The sequence below is a fragment of the Procambarus clarkii genome, chromosome 13 (assembly GCF_040958095.1).
Source record: "Procambarus clarkii isolate CNS0578487 chromosome 13, FALCON_Pclarkii_2.0, whole genome shotgun sequence".
Taxonomy (NCBI): domain Eukaryota; kingdom Metazoa; phylum Arthropoda; class Malacostraca; order Decapoda; family Cambaridae; genus Procambarus; species Procambarus clarkii.
Window position 1 is genome coordinate 14,396,713 of NC_091162.1, and position 23,430 is coordinate 14,420,142.

The window sequence follows — 23,430 nt, forward strand, 5'->3', positions numbered from 1 at the left end:
GACATGAAGTCTAAGTGACGTTTTATCCATTTCTCCCAAAAACATTCAAAGCTCTTCATATATATGACAAAAGCGTAATATTAATATGCGAATTTGTAAATCTAATATAAATTACAGTATAAGTAACTATAAATGACAGTATAAGTAACTATAAATGACAGTATAAGTAACTAATATAAAGTTACTTATTATTACAGATAATATAAGTAACTGTAATAATAAGTTAATATTATTACGTGAATTAATAACTATCATCTACATGAAGGCTACATGATCATCAGAGCAAATGGGGGGTGGACCTTTGACAAGCCGCCGGCTTCCTGTTCGCATTGAGGCCACTAATACTAGAGGCCCTCAGGTAAATTTAGGTAAACTCATTATCCTTGGACGTTAGACCTCACGCAACTCCCCAGCTTGGGTCAGATTAATCCATGTATGACTTTTTTGTAACTATTTTCCGCTGTTAATGCACACGAATTGTATATTAAAATTTCCGCCGTTGGTGGCAACAAACAAGCAGTCCAGTAGACATGTTGCAGTCTTTGTTGTGTTTGTTGTGTTTGTTGAGTGAGCAGACATAGTATAACCCAGCAGCCTCCCGTACACTAAGTCGAATTTCTGTTAACGCAAACATTAAAATATTAATACAAGAAACAACAGATATTCAAAATTATATAAATTTACCTCAAATATTTTTTGTGTTATTGGAGTAAAGAGTGAATATATATACTTGAGTGAATGTATACTTGAGTTTGAAGAATGTTTACAGTGATGAAAGTCGAGGGTGTGTAGCGATAGGTGACGGCCGCCATCAAGCTCCAGCACTGCTGTGTGTGTGACCTATAACAATGGACAAGCTGGAGCAGGACCCCATGCTGCAGGATGACGACGTGAGTAGAGTGTGTGGCAGGGAGGACCTAGACTGGTGGCGCTCTGCGCTGGACCAGGGCCTGACCTGTCTGCGTCAGCAGGGCTCTCACTGTGGACCTTGTCGAAGCTGAACACTCTCCATACATAGACTTACGGGTTTAATGCTTTCTTTTGGGTAATTACTTTGGATAATTAACCCTCACATGACCTATGGAGTGTGGTTGCGGACCCCCGGGGGGTGGGGGCAGCACTAGGTCTATCTGGATCCCACAGTAGTAGGGTCTCGTAGCACAGTTGGCCTCGTCCTCGGCACAATTGAGGAGTCCCGGGTTCAATTGGCAGGTGGGAGAGAAATCTTTAGGAGCGTTTCCTTCACCTAATACCTCTGTTCACCTAGCAGCAAACAGGTACCCAGGAGTTGGCAACTGTTGTGGAGTTGCTTCCTAGGGAGGGTTTAAGCACAGTTAAAAGCTTGAACTATACCCCAGAACACAGTCTCATTAGATATAGATAAAAATACAATTCACAGCTTTGTATCATCCTTTGCAGACTATACAAAAATCAGCATTAAAATTACTTCTATAGAAGATGCTGAAAAACTGCAAGCTGATATCAGTTGTCTTCAATTGCACAATGGAAAATAACACGTATATAAGTGATACATAGTAGATACTTAGGTATGGTAAAAATTAAAAACTTAAAATACAAGGTATAAGACTTAATCAGGTCTCATAGAAGGTAAAGGATCTGGGAATAATGATATCAGATGATCTAATGTTTAGTTAGCATAACAAAGGAGATATAGCATCAGATAGGAAAATTATAGAATGGATTATGAGAACCTTCAGATGTAGGGATTCCATCACAATGCTCATATTATACAAGTCACTTATACTGTTGAATACCTTGATTTCCGCTCTATACTTACTTCTCCTTTCTGAGCAGGAGAGATTTCTGAAATGGAGGGAATACAGAGAAAATATACAGCATGCATAGGCACAACAAAGCACCTAAATTATTGGGATTGTCTTGAAGCTCTCAAACTGTTATCTCCAGAAAGGGAAAGAGAGAATTGTCACATAATATACGGTAACAGAAATACTGGAAGGTCAAGTCTCAAATTTTCTCAGTATATAACAACATACTGCAGTGAATGACATGGTATGAAATTCAGAATCGAGCCAGTGAAGAGTAGAGGTGCCATAGGTACAATCAGAGGTCCACAGCTATTTTAACATCATTCCAGCAAACAGTGCCTCAAGCGAGCACTGGGTGATGACTGGGCCGTGGGGGACACTAAGCCCCGAAACCATCTCAAGGTAAGGTAAGGTAGCATAGCTCCATTCTGAGCATCAGCCTGTTAAGCCAAGTTATCACATCACACTTGTCCCTAGGCTGGGTTTAAGGACTAGAAAAACTTCCAGAACCACCTCCAGGTATACTCCAGATACAGTAGTAGTTCAAACATGATACAACCTTGATACAAACCAAAAGTATATATATTCTCCAACAAAAGAAGTTATTAATTATATATTATACAGGGTAAAGTAGCACAAATTATCCAAGAAGCCGTGATATTTTCTGGGTGAATCCCCATAGTTGAATCCCCATACTGCTCATAATCTGAGACTTGCCTCATTGTTTTCAAGTTTATATTTCAAGTTTTAGTGATGATATTTCAGTGGAGATATTTAAAGGTTTAGTGATGCAAGAAACATCAAAATAATACCTGTACTTGAAATTGGGGGTTTCAGATAAACTCCAATAAATGTAAAATAATAATACATTATTTAATACACACATCAATCCAGTTGCCAGACATGGGGTTGCATTTTATATTTGTGTTACTTGCTTGCCTTTCTAGTTTATTACCAGAACCATAACACTGTACTGTATTATATTTGTTTATTTACAAATTATATTTTTTACTTTGGAATAAATAGCACAGTCTTGCAAATCTGCTTTGTAGATTTTGTACGTGTTTTGTATTTTGGTACTGTAATACAATACAATCCAATAAATTGCATAGAATTACAATACTTTGTTGTTTAACAAAAACAACAAAGTATTGTAAACAAAAAACAAAACAAAACAAAATAAAAAAACAGCCCAAATAATGTATAATATTAGTGATTGCAACAAATGCATAACTAATATATTTTAATTTCAGCCTGCAATGCGTGAAGTGGGAGCAATGTCTTCAGATGACATAATTTCTAGGACACGCCTTTTGGAAAATGAGATTCGTATCATGCGTCTGGAACAAACAAGAATCACACACGAGATCCAGAACCAGCGAGACAAAATCAGAGAGAACTCTGAGAAGATCAAAGTCAACAAGACATTGCCATACCTGGTATCTAATGTCATAGAGGTCAGTAGAATGGTTTCTCTGCTATATACTTGTCCACACCAGAATTAGTTGCATTCTGTTCCTAAACTGGTTATGCCAGTTTTTTTTTTTAATTTTGTTGTCTGTACACAGTTAATATTGGTACTATAATTTTGTGATAACTTTACCCCCATATACATATATATATCCAAAACAACCAAAGTGTTATAAAAAGTAAGTTCATTCATTGTGATCACCTGTACATTTTTGGATGGATGGGGGGTATAGGTCAAGGAAAAGGTATTGATACCCCCTAAGAATATTGCACTTCATTCTCTCACCCCTTTCCACTCATTCTACATCTCATATTCCCTCATAATTTTATATTATGTCTATCTCACACCCAAATTGCTTTAAAAAATAAAAATTACAGTCCTTGTACTCTTAAGCACACTGTCTCTCTCTCTGTGGCCAAGAATCACTTCCATATGTCAAGGCTGGAGGTATCATACTGTCTGTCTTTACTCCCATAGAATATTTATTCCTTTAATTACATTATACACCTCTCCTGCTCTTCTCCCACTCCTGGCCCCCCCCTCTTATTTTGCCTTCTATATTCCCATATTTTATCAAACTACCCTAAAGTATTAAAAACATATTAGCTCTTCCAGTATCTCTTCCACATGTTTATCCACTTCTAGTCACTTGTCTTGCCACTCAATAAGTATCTACAAAATCCCTGACATACTGTTCACTTCAAACACCATGGCAACTGGAAATATTAGACAGCTGCCACATTTATGTTTTATTGCTAATAGCAATATTTTGTAAATTGTAGGAGCAATATATAGAACAAATTAAAATCATGTGTAATTCACAGAGAAATTTCCTCAGATTTTGGATGTTGATCCCAATGAGTATGGTGAGGAGGACGGTGCTAATGTGGACTTGGATTCTCAGCGCAAAGGCAAATGTGCTGTTATTAAGACCTCCACGCGCCAAACATATTTCCTTCCTGTTATTGGTCTTGTAGATGCTGAAACACTGAAGCCTGGAGACTTGGTAGGTGTGAACAAAGATTCTTATCTCATCCTTGAAACTTTGCCTGCTGAGTATGATTCTCGGGTTAAGGCCATGGAAGTGGATGAGCGTCCAACTGAACAGTACAGCGACATTGGTGGACTGGATAAACAAATTCAAGAGCTAATTGAAGCTGTTGTCCTACCTGTCACCCATAAGGAACGCTTTGAAAATCTAGGTAATAAATACAGTACAGTCTTCCATCACCATCATGCATGTTCATGTACAGTAGACAATTCATATACCGTATAGTTTGAATGTGATCTGTGTAGTTTTGGTATACGAACACTGCCATTTCACATGGTTGGCCTCTACACCTAAATTTGGACAAACCCTTTATGTATGACGTGTTTCTCTTCATTTTCAATACTCTTTAGCCAATATACTCCACTAAACATTTCATAAAAGCTCCAACTCTTGTTAAATTTTCTAGTGTTTGAAAAAATTATATAGTGATTAAAAAATGTGGATGATTGTAAACCTAAGTGTATTATTATGCATTTGATACTTCCTGATATAAGGCTGTTGTATAAAATGGAGAGACTGGCTAGCATATCTGGATAAGGGATACTTGACAGTAAATAGTGGTGCAGATGTATATTAAGAAGGGTCCCTCTAGGTATGATCCTGTTCCTAATCTGTTTGAATGGCCTACCAGAGCAAATGTGTTCATATATGGTATATCAATGCTTGTAGATAGTGCAAAACTGATGATAGGGGAAACTGAGGACTGTAGTGTTGTGGATAATGCTTGCATCTGTTCACCTTGAAAATTATAACACCACCACCACACCAAAAACTATCATTGCACCACTGAACACCATAACCTCTTCCCTCCCACCTTACAGTAGTCTGTATTCATTACACCAGCTTAAATTCACAATGCTTACTGCATTTATCATATTCCCTGTATTCATTATATTTCCTTTATCATCATAATCCATTTATTCATATTGCCTTTATTAATTATACTGTATTTCTTAGTCTCGTCATATCACCCTATAATCATTTCACCTCTTGCATTCCTTACATAATTGTGTTTTAAATAACATTGTCTCTTAATACACATAGAGTGAATTTTAAAATGATTGAAAACTAATTAATTGTCTTGTGTGGTACTGTGCAGGTATCCAACCTCCTAAAGGAGTTCTGCTGTATGGACCTCCCGGTACTGGAAAAACTCTTCTGGCACGAGCGTGTGCAGCACAGACCAAGTCTACTTTCCTAAAGTTGGCTGGACCTCAATTAGTTCAGATGTTTATTGGTGATGGTGCAAAGTTGGTCCGCGATGCCTTTGCTCTCGCTAAGGAAAAGGCTCCAGCAATTATCTTCATTGACGAACTTGATGCAATTGGTGAGACTATACTTTTAGTATTAGGCCAGAAGTTTTAGTTTTGATGGTTTTTAACTTTTTTCAGTGTCTGTAAACAAAACATTGAAATTTACCCATTCCTAATTTTTATAATTTAAGCTGTATATCATTTTAAATTCTAAATTTGTATATGGAATACAGTATTCCATACACAAACAACGCAAAACTGGGGAATTAAATTCTGCATATTGGAATAAATTTACATTTGTATATATTCCAGTATTTGTATTTCTTGTCTATGTAATAATTTTGTTTGAATTCTTTCAGGCACAAAACGATTTGACAGTGAGAAAGCTGGAGATCGTGAGGTGCAGCGTACTATGTTGGAGCTCCTTAACCAGTTAGATGGCTTTTCTTCCACCACAGATATTAAGGTAGGATTGTACTGTTTTCTTTAACAACGTTCCATTATTAATATTCTTTCTTTATTATGATAATTGCTGTTTTACAGTTTCAACATTTTCAACATGTTAGTTAATATACACATGCTAAGATACTGTCTCCAGAACTAGAACATGCAGACATATAATGCCTTACATGTATTAATTGTTATGAAGTATTAATTCAAGTTATATAAAATGTGTTAATTTTGTGTGCGTGTGATTTCTTATGGATTCTAAGACACATGTGTTAGTTGTACTGTATTTGCTTCTAATATTCATTTATCACTCCTTATACTGTACTGTATTATCATTATCTTGTTTCCATTTTTCACAGAGAATATTAGAATCAGTCAAGAGAAAAAATGAGAATATAGTGAAAGATGATTATAGATATTTAAAAAATAGATTAAGTAGTGCTCATCCATTTATTATATCAACTTAATATAGCATCACAGTAGATCATCTTTCATTCCAGCAATAATCCGCAAATGAACGTATTTGCTTCATAAGCCCAGGTGTGCTGTTCTTGTGAGTTGCCGTATACAGTACACAAACACACACACTCCCTACAAACCAGTCATGCACCGTTCTCTCTTACCTGTTCTGTGCTTTCTTTGTTGTTTCCACCACTCTTTTTCCCCCGACATCCTCTCCTACCTGCAGATTTACTCATGTGCACTCTCTTCTCCTGCCAATCATCACCCATCTATTATGCATTCTCAAATCACCATGGTTTCACTCCAATCTTGTAATTTTGCATTGCATTTCTTTCCCTGGCATTTTCATTCCTTAGTCTTGTTTATTCTCCTCACATCTTATTTCTACTACCGTCCTAGATTTTATGCTTATACCACTCTGTCATCTTACACTTTTAACAGCCTTCTCTCACATGTTTCAATCAAATTCTGAAAGTCTTCATCATAACATTGTTTTTAGCCTCCTATAGAATTGTATCATCTACATTTATTGCACCATCATTGTGACATGACATACAATAACTATTTTGATATTCGATGTAGTTATGTCATATGCTGCCTGCTCTTCGAGTTCATTCAACACATCTATCACTCATACTCGTAAAGAAAAAATACTTTGCTTCACCTTTTTTTTCATATAATAGTTGTGTTTGAACTAATATAGGTTTCAAAAATTTTTCCTTGTGTTTTTTCATATCCTCTTAGTCTTCTTATATTGTCCCTCTTTCTACTGGATTGTAATGTAGGCAATTCCTTTGCCTGTCCTCTATTTCTACTTCCTCATTTACCAAGTGTGCATTTGCACTCGCCTAGTTCTATTGATCTATTAAAATTTTGATCCAATTTGAATGGATCCAAATTGGCTCAAAATTTTATTGAACATTTTAGAAAGCCAAAATCTCTTTGTGTATTTCACAGGTTATTGCTGCCACCAACCGTGTGGATATTCTTGACCCAGCTCTGCTGCGTTCTGGACGTCTGGATAGAAAAATAGAATTTCCACATCCTAACGAAGAAGCTCGTGCCCGTATTATGCAAATCCATTCTCGTAAGATGAACATTTCATCATGTGTCAACTTTGAAGAATTGGCAAGGTCTACTGATGACTTCAATGGTGCACAGTGTAAAGCTGTTTGTGTAGAAGCGGTAAGTTTGCACCATCATATATTCTATTATCTTTTTGATATAAGCTTTTTATAAAAAAAAAAATTGTATTATTGTACAGGAAGAGTTGGTTAAAATCACATTTTGGACAAAAAAATTTACTGTATCAGTTGTGGTTGAGAAATTTATTTTTCAACCAAAAATGTGGGTTTAATCATCTAATGATTTTCAAGTTAATGGTAAAATTTATCCAGCTTTGGAAAATTAAATTCAAGTGGGTATCTGGGAGTCATGGAGTTGAAGTTAAAAATTATTGAGATTAAAGGACAGAACAGAGCACAGTAGAACTGTTTGAATGGAATAATTAAATTCAAACCCTTCCATTGCAACCTATCTAAGCAATATTTTGTTTTTATCACAATTATTAGTTTTATTAGTGTAAGTGATCATGCTTTTTGTGTACATTTTTATTCTGAATTCACCTGAGGGGGAAGGGTGGGGGTATAATTTTTAATTGTGACAAATAATTTGTAAAAAAAAATGGGTTATGTATGTACTGTATATAATGGTATAAATCAAGAGAAAAATAGATATGTACTTTCCAGTGCATAATAGTTAAATGAGTAACTAGTGTAATATATATAAGTGGAATGAAGCGATGAGTTTTATTAATTAACATCTGTTTTATGACCAAAATTAAGACTTGAAGATGAATGTCACTTTGCTTCCCACATGCAGTACTAAGAATGAGGGATGGTATTTGAGAAGCTTTGTGGCATTTTGTCATGCTATTTAGGAGTCAAAAATAACTGGGATTTCACCATTGAAGTTTGCTTTCAATATATTTCAGGGTATGATAGCATTACGTCGTCAAGCTACTACAGTGACTCATGAAGATTTTATGGATGCCATAATGGAGGTCCAAGCCAAGAAGAAGGCTAATCTCAATTACTATGCATAGAAATCATTGTCATTTTTCATTATTATACTGTATTTTGTTAAAAGAAGCATCAACCGTGATTGATTTTTCCTATAATTTTCTATACATTATATATTTATTCTGTTTAAGCAGGATGACTTCACATGTATTTAAAACAATAAACTTGAAAGTCACCAATTATATAATTATTGTGAATTGATCCTCCATTATTAGACTTGCTGATGTCATCTATTATATAATTAAACGAGCTGAACTCTGCAAAAATGAAGAAGTGGTCTACAAGTTTTTGACATTAAATATTTAAAATGCTGATTTGTGCCAGTCATCAGCTCTTTAGTTCCAGTGTGGAGTAGCTTGAGAGGGCAACAAATATTTCTATTTGGAGCCCTAATGATAGTTATGGTACTGTACTGTATTGGACGTCTCAGAATGAGGTTGAGAAGTCAGCATAAAGTTTAGTTGTTTTTGAGGATTGAATTCTCCTCATGTATCTCAGTGCAGTATTGCAGTTAATGTGACTTTATAGCTACAGGAGAATACTGTACATGGGATTAGGGAAATAATCCTGATTAGTTTACCAAGAGGAAGTGTTGGTGTCAGAATTAGTTACTACTGTATGTCCGTAAAACCTTAGAGTACACACAGATCATTATTGAGGAACCTAATATTATTATAATAATAATTGTTGTAATTAATAATTATTACTCTTCCTTCTGCTGGATCATGAAGGAAGCTGACCTCTGATGAAAGGGGGCTGTGACTATCTGTGTGTGGACTTGCGGGACTGACGATGCACGAGCCCCCAGCACATGCTGGGGCTTGTGCAGCCCAAGCTCTGCTTCAGGAGGCTGGGGTCGTTCTTGCTTTTGCTAGGGTGGTTTTCTCTGGCCCTGACCACGATGGTCTCCGGGTTTCGAGTCCTTATGCTTTCTTTTACCAATTTCAAGGTAAACTTCAGAGCTGGAGCCCCTAAGGCAGTTCGTTGTTGCTTTCAAACTCATTCTGACAGTTCCTTGCGACAGCGCTAGAACCAATTGTATTGACGTTTGCCTTCACATTGAAGCCTTTCGGCACCATGGAGAGGGGATGACCTACTACATGGGGTGATAGTTTCTACCACATATCAACCTATCCTGGCTTTGTGCCTTGGAGCGGCCACTCTAGACAGACAACCAGAGCGCAACTCCATAGTCTTCTGAGACCGATGGATACCTACTACTAATAGTACTCCACACCACCTGATTGGTTAAATCAGGCCACATCAAACCATCTGTTTTTTCCAGCGTGCAGCAAACCATCTGTTTACTGCTGTCCACCACAAAGATGTATGTTGCCCTTTGAAAGTTACAGTCGTCCTTGGGTATTTATTCCAGATGAAGCAAATGGGCAATATGTGGGTCTCCAAGCAAGTAAATACACTGGTACTGTGAAGCCACAAGATAAACAATAATTACCAGGAGAAAGCACTATGCCAGTGTGCTTATATAGCACATCAAACAGAAATGAAAAGAAACGAGTTGGTGCAGAACCATTTGGACCATTAAAAATTTTATGCCTGTTAACCCTCTTACAACTTCAAGGTACTGTCCATGAAAGCCAAGTGAAAAAATACATGTACTGTAGATACTTGGATTATTGCCTATCATACACCCCTTCATGATACCTGTAATCTATTAAACAGCCAAGAAAACATGAGGTTTCTCATGCACTGAGGAAAGCAAGTTAAACATTTAACTATATTTTGTGATATCAAACAAAAGTTTGTGTATAAATAAGTCACTAGAATTTACCATTGAATACTTGGCACTGTTCTACTGGATATGTGGTTTATGAGTGTAAAGTGTGAAGAATTGATCACAGCTTGCTGTCTGGCTACTTCAACAACAGCCATTTAATATTTATACAACACTTCATTTCAAATATGTTTTATGCTCTCTCTTTTAGGGTTATAAAAAATGCATAAAGCTAGTACAGTATACTGTATATATACATACATACACAAGTAATTAAGGCAAGTAGGCTTATTGTGTTTAAAAATATATTTAAGCACTGTACATAAGACACAATAAAATAGCTTTACCTACTAGGCCCAGTATTTCAGTTCTTACTAATAGATAAGATACACACAAACATAAAAAACTGGCAGTAGTGGGCTTTCTGTTGAAGAGATTCCATATATCTTCCTGTTTCGTTCTTAGCTCCCTTTCAGAATATTCTTAAAGACTTCTTAATTGATAAAATTCTGCAATTTCTTCAGTGCAAGTTTCCTAAATTAAATCTACTTATGGGTCACATAGTTATTACTGTGTTCCTTCACTAACATCTTTATGCAGAGAATATGTCGTAATAATGTGGCTGAAAACACAACATTTATATTCGCTCTTATTTTCTCAAATCAATTTTGCTTTTAAACCCATCATTATAAGATACCATATCTTGCCCTATATAATTTAGCCAGACTACTAGTGGTGATTGGTTTTTTTAGTAGAAAAGGTAACTATGAAATATATAAAGAAAAATATATGACTGAATATATTAATACTTTAAACAATAAGAGGTTACACTGCCAGTGCAGGGAGAAAAGCATTTTTATTACATCTTCAAACACAGTAGGCCTCTGGTGTGTGTGCGTGCGTGTACGGTATATATACATGCACACACATTCCTGGTTCGATTCCCTGCCAAGGCAGAAACAAATGGACATTTTCTTTCACCTGATACATCTGTTCAAGCTGTAAGTAGGTACCCCGAGAGACAACTACTACGGCCTGCTTCCTGGGGATGCGTATGTGTGTGTAATTACCTAAGTGTAGTTACTGGATGAGATATTTACTAATAAAGGCCTAGGAAGAGTTTAAAATTTTGAATAAGTAAATATTTTCTAAACACTTGGTAATTAGTTATAACATTTTGGCCCAAGGCCAAGTATGCACTTATTCCATGAAATCACAATTTGGTTGCTAGACGGCAAATTCTTTTCATCAAATCAAGGATTTTTGTTAAATTCACACTAGAAAAGTTAAGGATACACTGTGCAGTATTTTATCATCACAAAAATAAGGTAATGATGAATTCCAAAGACTGAACAGTACAGCAGAGTACATCATATACAGTACAATATGTAAAATGAGTCAGTAGTTATCCTAAAATAATTTTAGGACAATTATTATTTGCTTCCATTTTACATGTCTGGAGAATTTAGAGTGGTGTGGCTAATAGTTAATACAGTACACTATTACAAATCTTAAAAATAGTACTCTATAATTAAAGAATCTGAGCAAATAACATGTCCCTCAAATTCTCATGCAAGCTAGTTAACTGTATGTTACACAAGATGAACTCATGGTTAGTTTAAATAATAATTGCAATAAGGTACAATGCTTTCCATGTTGAATTGACAGCCAATATACAGTGTTTGAGCTAGGGACAGCATGAGCTACGGTTTTTTCCAGAAATGATTTACTACAGGATTTGCAATTTCACAATCTTTCTGGATTTATTAGCCAGACAAAGATTCCTATGAGTGCATTATAATACCAGTGAAAATTTTACACCCATTAATAATTGCCTGCTGTCATAAAATTAGGGGACACATACTGTACTTACTGTACAGTATTTTTGCACAATTGAAAGTATTGTATAAAAATTTCACAGGATACAGCCTGGCTCAAACCCTCCAGAGAAAATATGAAAATGTGGGACACATTTCCCATCAGCCAATAGTTTAATTCACAGCACAAGTTGGTGTAATCCCAATTAGAGTTTTCAACTATTTCCATTTTCGTTACTTTTACCTAAACTCTCCACTGATTTTGCAATTTCACATTCTTGATTTATTGGAAGTATAACATCTTTTTCTTCCTCACTGTCATCATTTACATCGTTTTCAGTGCCAGTAACTTTACCTGTGGCACCTTTTCTGGCTGGAATAACAGAAAGGAAAGAGTCCTCCCAGGACTTTCCAGTGGTAACCCCAAGCAAAATCCTGTACACGTGATCGATAGTTAATACTTTACGAGTCTTCATCTCAATAAAATCATCTATTGGAAGTTTAGCATGACTGATACCTTTCTCAACAGCCAGATTAAAGCAAAGTCCTTTGTGACCATTATGATCTACCAGTCCACCAATAACATAGACTTTTGTAACATCAAGAGATGTGATTACATTTTCTGACTCACTAGTAAGGTAAACAATCTCTTCCTTTGGAAAAATATCCATGTAAAACTCAGGCTTGAAAAAAATATCCCAATTCTTGTAACCATTTTGTTTAGCCATAACAGCTTCACATTTTCCCTCAAAGCTGGTTACATAAAGCTGCATTGGATCTGACACCCTCCTGTTAGCACTATAACACCGGCTAATTTGCTTGACACACTGCGACAGGTGTTTTTCTATCATAAGATCATCAAATGACATATCAATGGCAACTCGTTGTTTACAATTACTAGCAGCCATAGTCACCTCCTTAAGCCGTTTTCTGATGTTGCCACATGGTTCACCAGCTGCACGTTTGGCCTCCAGGCGCTGACGCAGTTTTTCTTTTTCTCTCCTTTTCCGTTCATGTTTAGAGTCAATCCATTTTTTACGTTTATTAAACTTTTTCAGCTGTCTTTTAGACAGTTTTTTGGATTCTGTTCCATTATTTGTGCTGATCAAGTCTTTGGTCTTTTCTTTGGCCTCTTCATCCTGGCATGTTTCACTGTCCTCATTTAAATTAGCAGCAGTTGTTTCTTCTTCAGTTTGTTGCCTTATGCCTGTCGAGTCATCTGATTCACTGCTCTCCATTTCTAGTAAAAAGATCTGTAAATGATAAGAGATAATGTTAGAAATGTTATATTCTATTATTGAAATAAAATTTTAATAAAACATGTCAATGCATTCTTCAATTAATAAACTGCAAACAGTAAAAGTACATTAAAAACACAATGAAATATAATTGTTTCCAAAATGCTGCCAGGTTTAAATATTACCTAAAACTCACAACTTAATGTACATACAGTATTACCAATGTGAAATTTGTTTTGGCATTAACAAAAAATTACAAAGAATTATTCACATATGCAACTCTAAGAAATGCTGAAAATAAACTACTGTATACAGCTACCAGAAGATGGATTCTCATGCAAGACTGCTAAAAGTGAATAGTAGGAAAATAAAATGAATATTGTATTGGCTCAGATGTAAGCTTCTCCCTGTAGACTACATGCAACATTATTTGTAAAGAAATTTTCAAAGAGAATTTACTAGTGGGGGGGAAGGTGTACCTATACCTAAGGTCTTTCACCTCCTGCCTCTTCCTTTCTTCACCCCAACAGAACATTGTTTCCATAAACGAAAAACTTTGTTCATCGTTTATGTTTTACCTTCATGACTTTTATTACAAACTTGTACATGTTACTATATTTTTTCATTCTTTCCCAATCTTTACCTGTTAAATTTCTGTTTCAGCAGTTTATAAACATAGTACACACTGCTTTCTTGTCCTTCACTGGCTCTTATCATAAAATTTCCCTTGATGCAACAATAATACATGAAAGTAACATCACACACCTTATACAAAGTTCATATAAAAGACACCAATTTTTGTATATATATACATATTCAATAGGATTAGATAGATTAGGTTGTGTAAAAAGAATAGCGATGACATAGCACGGCTGCCCAATAAACTCGCCCCTCGGGGCAAAATTAAAAAAAAAATAGCACGGCAAGACTTGGGGCCCTTCTTGATCCCTAGGCGGTAATATAACATATAAAAATTGGCAGTTCTTTATCAGTATACGGTACTATTTAGCAGAAGATAACTGTTTAACATTATTTCACGTTATTTAATGTGTTTTGGAGAGGCCAGTATACAATGCCTTATTCCACGGCCCCCTTGCCCTCAGTTCCAAGGTAATGGATTCCAACATAACTACGCCCATCAATAACTCACAGATTTGTCTCCAGGTTTCCACAATGCAGTTAGTGAGATATAACAACGGTGGAGCCGTCTGAGGCCACGAGACTTGCCACCCTTCACGTGCTGTTGACAGTGTTGGCGTTCTTGGCAGCAATCCTTGACAATCCGCTCTTGCGTTCGTCACGCTTCCATCCGTCTGGCCAGGGATGTAATTGGTGATAATCTCAGTTTCAGTTGATAAATATGAAATGCTTCACGTTTCCATAGGTTTTAGGTCCAAGACCAGGCCTTGGAACTGAGAAATTATTCAAGGATATTCAGACATACAGCTAGAGTGGTCACTCTACACTTACAGCTGAAACAATTATATTGCAACAGACATTTTAGATATATATATATATATTCCCAAATTCATGAAATTAATTACTCAACTGGTTCCAGTACTAACCCGAGCCCTGAAGACAAATTTAAACTAAAATAATGCTGAAAAGACCCTACACAGAACACAACTAGTGCTGAAATTATAACAAGGCTACTATATTACTGAAATATATACATAATTGGCTTTATGGATGATTGATTATTTTCTACCACAGACTGCCATTCAATTAGAGGCACCCATATACTATTTGTTAAGATAGAGGTGACATTGACATATTTCCATCTAGGGGAAACTTTCTCTTGGTCCAGTGATTTTCTGAATAGAAGTTTCAGTGTTTGACAGAGTTCGTAGGCCAATTCATTTGCGATTTGTAATTAAATTCCATCCATACCTTTAGGGTCCTTAAGTTTGTTTAATGTTCTTCCTGATTATGTTTCACGTTACAGAAGTACTTCTTAATTCATCCTCTTCACTTGCTTCAAACATTTGTGTGGGTATTGGTACGTCGGTTAGAGAACGGTTACGCTACAGTGGGGTAGTGAGAGCACTCAACAACAGATATTTAAAATGCTTTTATAAGTTCAAGTTATAATATCAGTTTACAATATTAGTGTTTGTTAAATACATTTGTATGTGCTTAGAGCAAAGTTTCACCACTATTGCAAGACAACATTCTTAGTGGGTGATTTATTATTATATAATTTATTTATATAATAATAAATCACGTCAATTATGGTTGGCGTTCGGTCAGATCAGATACCCATTTGGATCGGGCCAGTAAATGGATGGGTGACCACATGGACACCGCCACGCCCTCAACTTGACCTCGACGAGCGACTTCCTATACTGGCATAGGGTATATATATAGCCCCTCGCCCTACTTAATGAAAAAATTAACAAATTGTGAAACTAGCTTCACAAGATTGTTACTTGCTTAGCTAAATGAACTATGTGACACAGTTCCTGAACCCATTACGTGCCTCTGTAACCCTTTCCACCACCGCCCACGGCATAGATATGGCATAATAAATGATTAAACTAATAGTTAAGTTCGCACTGGAATACTAATGAATGTAAAATGTAGTAAAGGAATGTTGATGTAGTGCTAACTTATCAACGTGTGAACACAGAGGTAGTTGTGTTCAGCAAGGAGCGCAGGAACCCCGCGCATCAACAATATCCCAGCCTGAATCACGCTCTCAACACAAAACTCATTAAAGAGAGAGCTGACTTCAACAAAATCTCCGCTACTCAGCAGGAAGGTATCTCTTGACACAATTTCTTGATGCTCTCATGTTTCTAAACATGGTTTTCCTTGTTTACCAGTTAACTGTTGTTGTCGTAGAGTAGTTTGAGGACGCGCCATGCTATTGCCCACACCATACAACCTTCCTGCACAACTCAGCATAGAGCCATATATAGCAGCCAACCTCACATATGGTTAAATTATTGCTCTTGTGGTCAGATGTTCAGATGAACAAATAGTCTCAGTATAACGTTAGGTCTGACTACCAGGTCTCTGTTGTCAGAGGATGATTTTAGAAATGAAAACATATAAACATATATATGTAGACCAAACCACACACTAGAAAGTGAACGGACGACGACGTTTCGGTCCGTCCTGGACCATTCTCAAGTCACAATCGACTTGAGAATGGTCCAGGACGGACCGAAACGTACCCACATTTTGCTTCCAGTAGATGAACGACATATGAGATTCAGAAACAAGTAGTGTATTGTGAGGACTAATAATAAACAGAAGCTCCCCTATGACTCTGTAATATCCCCATTGGCCAAACTATTATGTATTAACGACAAGACCTACCATTAATGTATGATGACTTACTGTAAATATGTAGCTCTTGTAATAGCACTTTCTCTGTAACTAGCTGACATTGTATCTATAAGGTGTGAAGGATTGAAGAAATTGTTTATGTAATAATCTAAGATGAGGTATGATAAAGACCTTTTGTGCCCTCTGTAATGCTTTTGCGCTACCGCTCACAGGATGAGTATGGGGTGCACAATAAACTAGCCGCCTTCGGCGGCAACAATCAAAGTCGTCGTCCCTTCACCTTCTAGTGTGTGGTCTGGTCAATATATTTCAGCCACGTTATTGTGACTCCTCGTCTGCATATATACATGTATATGTAACATGACCCACATGTCTTGCACAGTATAGTGTTTGATGATATAATAATAATAATAATTTATTATGTCAGGGGACAGGAAGCCAGGGTGAATTCATACACTCATATGGTCACGTTTGGGTATTTATTACTTTTATAATATAATAGTTGGCCAAGGTGGATCTCCATAAGTCTAAGCGCAGGCTTCCTGTCCCCGACAACGGAATTACACTTCATAAATATCACATAAATTCATTAATCATTGCAGTATGACTTATTGCCTGGCATGAAAACTATGTGATCAAATTATAATCCACATACCATAATGATAACAAAATAATCACTGCCACAGACACACAATAATGATCCTTACCATGTCTATTGTGATCATTTCAATAATAATCATCAGCATAATAACCACATTATTTAATAATCATCACACCATAATCACCATACGGCCATCAGCAGACATTATAGTGCCAGGGGTGAGGGTGAAGGCCTCACATGCATGTATATATATACTTCCTGAATCTTCTTACCAGCCAGCCTTCCTTGCTGCCCCGGCGTCTGTAAACTGTTTATCACCAGCTCACTGTTAGCGGCGCCACGCACGTCCCCTGGGAAGGACTTCTGTCCTCGACATTCAACACGAGAAAAATAATTCCTATATTTCCTGAGTTTTCTGCGCGCCTTTTGCCAACACGGCCAACAACCCTCTCTTTCCCTTTACCCAACATTGTGAACTTCCCTATCTTTCCTAAATGTGACTAACAGTCTTCCTACTATTCCAAGTATGGCCGACAACACGTACTACTCTTATCAGCTTGTGACTGGCAGGAACCACTTGAAAAAAGGGCGCGAATGTATCCGTGGAAAAGGAGGATGATAACTAACCCTCCGGGAGGAAATTTTTTTTTTAAATTTACAAGGCATTCGGCGATTGGCTGATCTTCACACACTGTGCTACCATCTAGCTCGGGAGCCATTAGACCCACGCCACTCTAGCAACGTATGCACAACAGACGCCCATTATATTCTTGATTGTCCGTTGATTCATGTATATAGAAACACTGAGATAAGGACTGTTCCTGAACAAATAGCCTGGATGTGTCACAACGGAAAGGTTGATGATATTCTTGAGAGATATAAGAATTTTGCACCAAGATTGTAATATTTTGTTGAATTATCTGCAGGTGTCTTGCAAATTGTCTATACAGTATACCTAGGTCATAAAAGTATTTGTGTGTACGTCTGATACCATACTACTTGTGAAGGAGGAAATGTATATTTTTACCTCTCAGAATGTTTGGTAATGTGTTTATTTGTGATGTGTGTCTATGTATATATTAACACGTTGTACTGAATGGGGTGAGAATAGCTTGAGCTACCTCATCCCTTTGTGTGTATTTTACCTCAATAAACTTATTTCAATTTCAATTTCAATTTCAACAGACGCTTCTGTTTCTCTGGCACAGGTGTAAAACAGCTTAGCGGGAATCAGTAAAAAAATCCTAGTGATTATTCACAAATGTAAAACTACGAACAAATATAGCAGTTTCCCATGAACCTGTAGCCAGAGTGCAGCGCCCTATGGACCTGTATAAAGATAAGACAGCTCTTTAAAATTCAACAACGTAATGAAGGCTAGAAAGATGTCCTTCCTCCTGTAAGTTGAGATGCAGGAGATGTACTATATTCATAATGCAAAACAGGAAATGCTATTTGGATGCACACGGGAGATGGAGCATTGCGTACAATGTAACTAACTGGACGAAGATTACTCCAGACTAGAGGAGGGGAGTGGAGATAGATGACGAAGAATCTATTAAGCCACACGGAAGCAGCAGCACACTAGGAAGAGCCGTCACAAGGGCAGCTGGGGTCTGAGGCACCAGGAACCCTCCTTGCGGTCTCTCCTCGCAGATCTCTACTGCATTCTTGGTTCCTTGTCTGGTGTCTGGCGTTGGAGGTGCGTGCATCGATTGCAAAGAAATAAACATGGGTGATAAGAACTTCTAACGGAGCCAGGCTTTTGTTTCGAGCGTGCGGGTTCCGGGGTAGCATGGCGCAGTGTATGATTAAGAGCACAGGTGCGAAGAAAAACCATTTATTGCGCTTCTTGGTATATCCGGTAGAGTGTGCTGGGACCCGGTGTGGCAGTGCTCAGAGAAGGCAAGTCCTAACACCACCTGCCATAGAGGATCTTGGGTCCTGTCCAACACTACCAAATTCTCAAAAATTTTAACACTAGTTTTCATACTGAAGATCAAAACACATTATAGTATATATGAAGATAAAGCTCACTACCACAATCCACAGTACAAAACATGTTTTTTGGGTACAGCAGTATAATCTGTATAATTTTTGGAGGACAGGTTGGAACAAAATATATAAATAGTAAAGGACAACTATATTGACAATAACAGACAAAATTGCTGGTATTACAAATAATAATAACAATGATATATTAGTAATAATATTAGTTATTGATGCTATCAGTAAAGAAGTGGAGTGCTCCGAGCCACACAACACCAACTACCAGAATATGGAGGAATACACGGATAAAATTTAGTGAAGCCTCTTGTAAAAAATTGCAATTGATTCTGGACAATTTTTTTCCTTGAGAGGGACCCATGAGCCTAAGCTTGACCCTGCAAACTTAAACAAGGTGAATATACACACACATAATCAACAAAAGTTATATATTAGTTATTTGTCTGTTGGTCTAGTTACTTAACTGACAATATTATACAAACAGATTTATAACTCGCCAAAACCAAGTGTCAATATACACTAGGCTACTATTTCTTTATCAACCAAAAAATTTCCCTAAATGCATCACTTCCGTAGTTGATAGAATAGTTGAAAGTTGAGCAATCTTCCTCGAAATATCAAGAGACAGTTCAGTAATAGACACTCACACTTCAGTAATATATTAATAGGAATCAGATGTGATGATTTGCTTCAACTTCATTATTTTCCAGAACGTTAAAATGACGTCACTCATGACGCAAGTTCACCAGCCAATCAGATGCCGATATTAAAAGTACAAAGCTGAGGTTCTATCGATTAATATTCTTCCATATATTTCCTTGACTTTGAACAAGTATTTATACATTACATACATATAAGTAAAAAAATCTTACTATCAGTATATTCAAAAAAGGAACCTTGATGCCTTGAAGAGCGTAGAAGATAAATAAATACTCATCTATAGATGAAGAGTTCATTCAACCAATGGGAGGAGTTCCCGCCCAGTTCCAGGAGAGAGAGAGATGACGTCACGGCCGCAGCCCGCGGACCTCTCCCACACCGGTAACTGCGCGGTTATTTCCCCGCGGTATTGCCAAGACCCACGATAAAGCAGAAGACTGGAGAGGAAACGAGCTAGTAGGAAAGATCGAGTCGTTGCAAAATGCGGAAATGTGCGAAGTGTGACGCAGAGCACTTGTGACTCACTCAACATGCGCGTACTGAGAGAGTTTACTCTCAGAAATCAAGGGCAACATTTTGTTCTATTGTAGTTACTTTTATTATGAATAAAAGGGAAAAGCGCCAAGCTATTACGACTATATAGCACTGGGAAGGGGGGTCAGGACAACGATCTGGGATAGGACGGGGGAAAGAAATGGTGCCCAACCACTTGATCGGTCGGGGATTGAACTCCGACCTGCATGAAGCGAGACAGTCGCGCTACCGTCCACCCCAAGTGGTTGCTTATTGTGATCAGAGACAAAAACCTCTGAGTAATTTTCGTAATCACGAAAAATATAAGTTTTCTTCTTATTGAAGTTTTTTATTGTCTTTGTGCATAAATTATCCTAAAGTTATAACTGGCAAACGGTAAGTTTGTTGCTTTGTCTAGCTCACACGAGGCTAAGTTTGTTGCTTTGTCTAGCTCACACGAGGCTAAGTTTGTTGCTTTGTCTAGCTCACACGAGGCTAAGTTTGTTGCTTTGTCTAGCTCACACGAGGCTAAGTTTGTTGCTTTGTCTAGCTCACACGAGGCTAAGTTTGATGCTTCTTCTAGCTCACACGAGGCTAAGTTTGATACTTTGTCTAGCTCACACGAGGCTAAGTTTGATACTTGTCTAAGTCACACGAGGCTAAGTTTGATGCTTTGTCTAGCTCACACGAGGCTAAGTTTGATGCTTTGTCTAAGTCACACGAGGCTAAGTTTGATACTTGTCTAAGTCACACGAGGCTAACTTTGATACTTTGTCTTAGTCACACGAGGCTAAGTTTGATACTTGTCTAAGTCACACGAGGCTAACTTTGATACTTTGTCTAGCTCACACGAGGCTAAGTTTGATGCTTTGTCTAAGTCACACGAGGCTAAGTTTGATACTTGTCTAAGTCACACGAGGCTAACTTTGATACTTTGTCTAGCTCACACGAGGCTAAGTTTAATACCAGGCAAAGATTTTTTCCCTCATTTAAAACAACAATACAACATGTACATATAATAAAGCAAGGAATATCCTCACATACACTACAACAAGGACAAAGCTCTAGTGCAACACACATCCATGTTATCCCCCCCAAAATACACGATAGAATCAGACAATAATTACATACAATCAATCCATGCATCAATATACAAACACGGAACCACGCAGGGCTTATACACTATTCCAATCACAGTGGCTGTCAAGGTAACCATACAATATGAATAATGCATGAAGGGGGAGGACCATACAGAAATACAAGCAGTTGCAACTTAGAGCTACTAGCAGCAGTTACAACTTAGGGCTACTAATTGTCATAGTTGAATAAAAAGCCTGAGCCGGGATAAAATTTTACCTCGCAGTATATATAAAACATATATAACAAGCATATATATAAAACACAATTGTGTCTTTTATTTTGGTTAAGTTAGGGTGGGTTTACTTATAGATTAATGATGACGTAAAGTGCTGAAAACTCCCTCAGTCAGGGCTCACAGTACTTCAATATTTCAGAAAAAGGCCCTTAATACAATGGATCCAATCTTTTCTGCTAATGTCTAAGAGATTCTTATGGGTTAGTCCTTCTAATCCGAGTTACATGATGCCAGAGAGTAGGAGACTGAATGAATAGATATGAGAGGCGGATCCAAGTTTGGCACTTTGTTAAAGCAGTATATTGTGGCGGGACACTCCACAAGCCTCACACACGAAAATGCGAGCAGGGTCTACCTCGGATCAACCATGTGATCTCAACATTCATCACTGACCTCATCCATTAATATATGCCCGATGTCGACTCCGTCAACTGCAGCAGAGGGCCGGACTCTGGCCCCCATTGTCCAGTTCACTGTTGAAGTTGGGGAGATGGGGGTGGTGAGGATTCCCCCCTATAAAATGATAGTATTTATATAGTCCTACAGCGGCTGTGGAGGAACACGACACACCATATAAAATATGGTGTCGCACAAAAGAAGAATGTGTTACGGGCTCACCATAGCCCGTGCTACATGGACACTTCGTTCTGAGTAGCTAAATCTAAACCAACAATAACAACAACAAAAGAAGTCTACGCTTTGTACTGTTCATTTTGTAGAGGGCTCGAGTAAGAAGGTAAGTCTGTTAGTTTAGGAAAAGGTTATAGAGACACTTATATAATGGCCTCAGGAACTGAGCACCAAAACTCATTTTGCTAAGCAAGTTAGTCTTGATTTGCTTATCACACAGTTTAATGAATGATTATTTCAACAATGGGTTTCAGAACGACCACAAGTATATTTTAAGCTAAGCAACTTACATATGCTGTGAGCAAATTTCATAACTTGATTTGCTTATCGAGCACACTAACCCCCCCCCCCCATCCACCCACGAGGCAGAGGTGGAAATGTCGCCCTGACCCGCATTGATCATCTACAGTTAGCAAACTGCGGATATTTGGCTAAAATTTCTGGTAGTAGATAATTTTGAATGAAATATTTACATAATTCTTGAACATTTGTTATATAGTTGTCTCAAAATCTTTTCGTAGGGAGTGCGGATAATTTTGCTGACAGTTCACATTTGGTCAGGTCTACATCAGCAGATAATGCAGGTTCCTAGAGATACTTATAGTCAACATTTAGGAGTCTGCTGATTTGATTGTAGTTTAGTGCCCTAATATCCACCAGCAAACAAGTCTCTTATCCACTTTCTCCACTGGTCGGTTGCCTCTCATCTGCTCCTCTGCCGTTTTCTCTGAACTCCGCCGTGTTGTATGGAGTACTGAAGTCACTACAGTTCTCCCCCTTCTAACATACGACGAGGTATCAGGCTAAGGCAGGAATCGAGCAGGGCGGTGCACGGTGCGTCCCGCGCGACTAGTGCGACCCCCCAGTTGTACTTGTGTAAAGGAGGAATGTATATGTTTATCTCTCAGAATATTCGGTAATATGTTTATTATTTGTGATGTGTGTCTATGTATGTGTTAACACGATGTACTGAACGGGGTGAGAATAGCTTGAGCTACCTCATCC

General features: G+C 37.5%; 2 protein-coding genes across 2 annotated transcripts; one reads left to right on the top strand and one right to left on the bottom strand.

The window, feature by feature from the left end:
- The first annotated feature begins 750 nt into the window (after window positions 1-750).
- Rpt5 (26S proteasome regulatory subunit Rpt5) lies at window positions 751-8,734 on the top strand. The gene is made up of 7 exons (XM_045740568.2): window positions 751-890; window positions 3,041-3,244; window positions 4,097-4,460; window positions 5,409-5,636; window positions 5,922-6,028; window positions 7,432-7,659; window positions 8,468-8,734. Exons 1-7 carry the CDS (start codon window positions 849-851, stop codon window positions 8,576-8,578), a joined length of 1,284 nt encoding a protein of 427 aa, XP_045596524.1. The 5' UTR covers window positions 751-848; the 3' UTR covers window positions 8,579-8,734.
- A 1,783-nt stretch (window positions 8,735-10,517) lies between these two features.
- LOC123757137 (tRNA methyltransferase 10 homolog A) lies at window positions 10,518-14,628 on the bottom strand. Its single transcript, XM_045740569.2, has 2 exons — window positions 14,496-14,628; window positions 10,518-13,360 (listed from the first exon to the last, which is right to left on the bottom strand). The coding sequence occupies exon 2, from the start codon at window positions 13,343-13,345 to the stop codon at window positions 12,323-12,325; it is 1,023 nt and encodes a 340-aa protein (XP_045596525.1). The 5' UTR covers window positions 13,346-13,360; window positions 14,496-14,628; the 3' UTR covers window positions 10,518-12,322.
- Window positions 14,629-23,430: the final 8,802 nt, after the last annotated feature.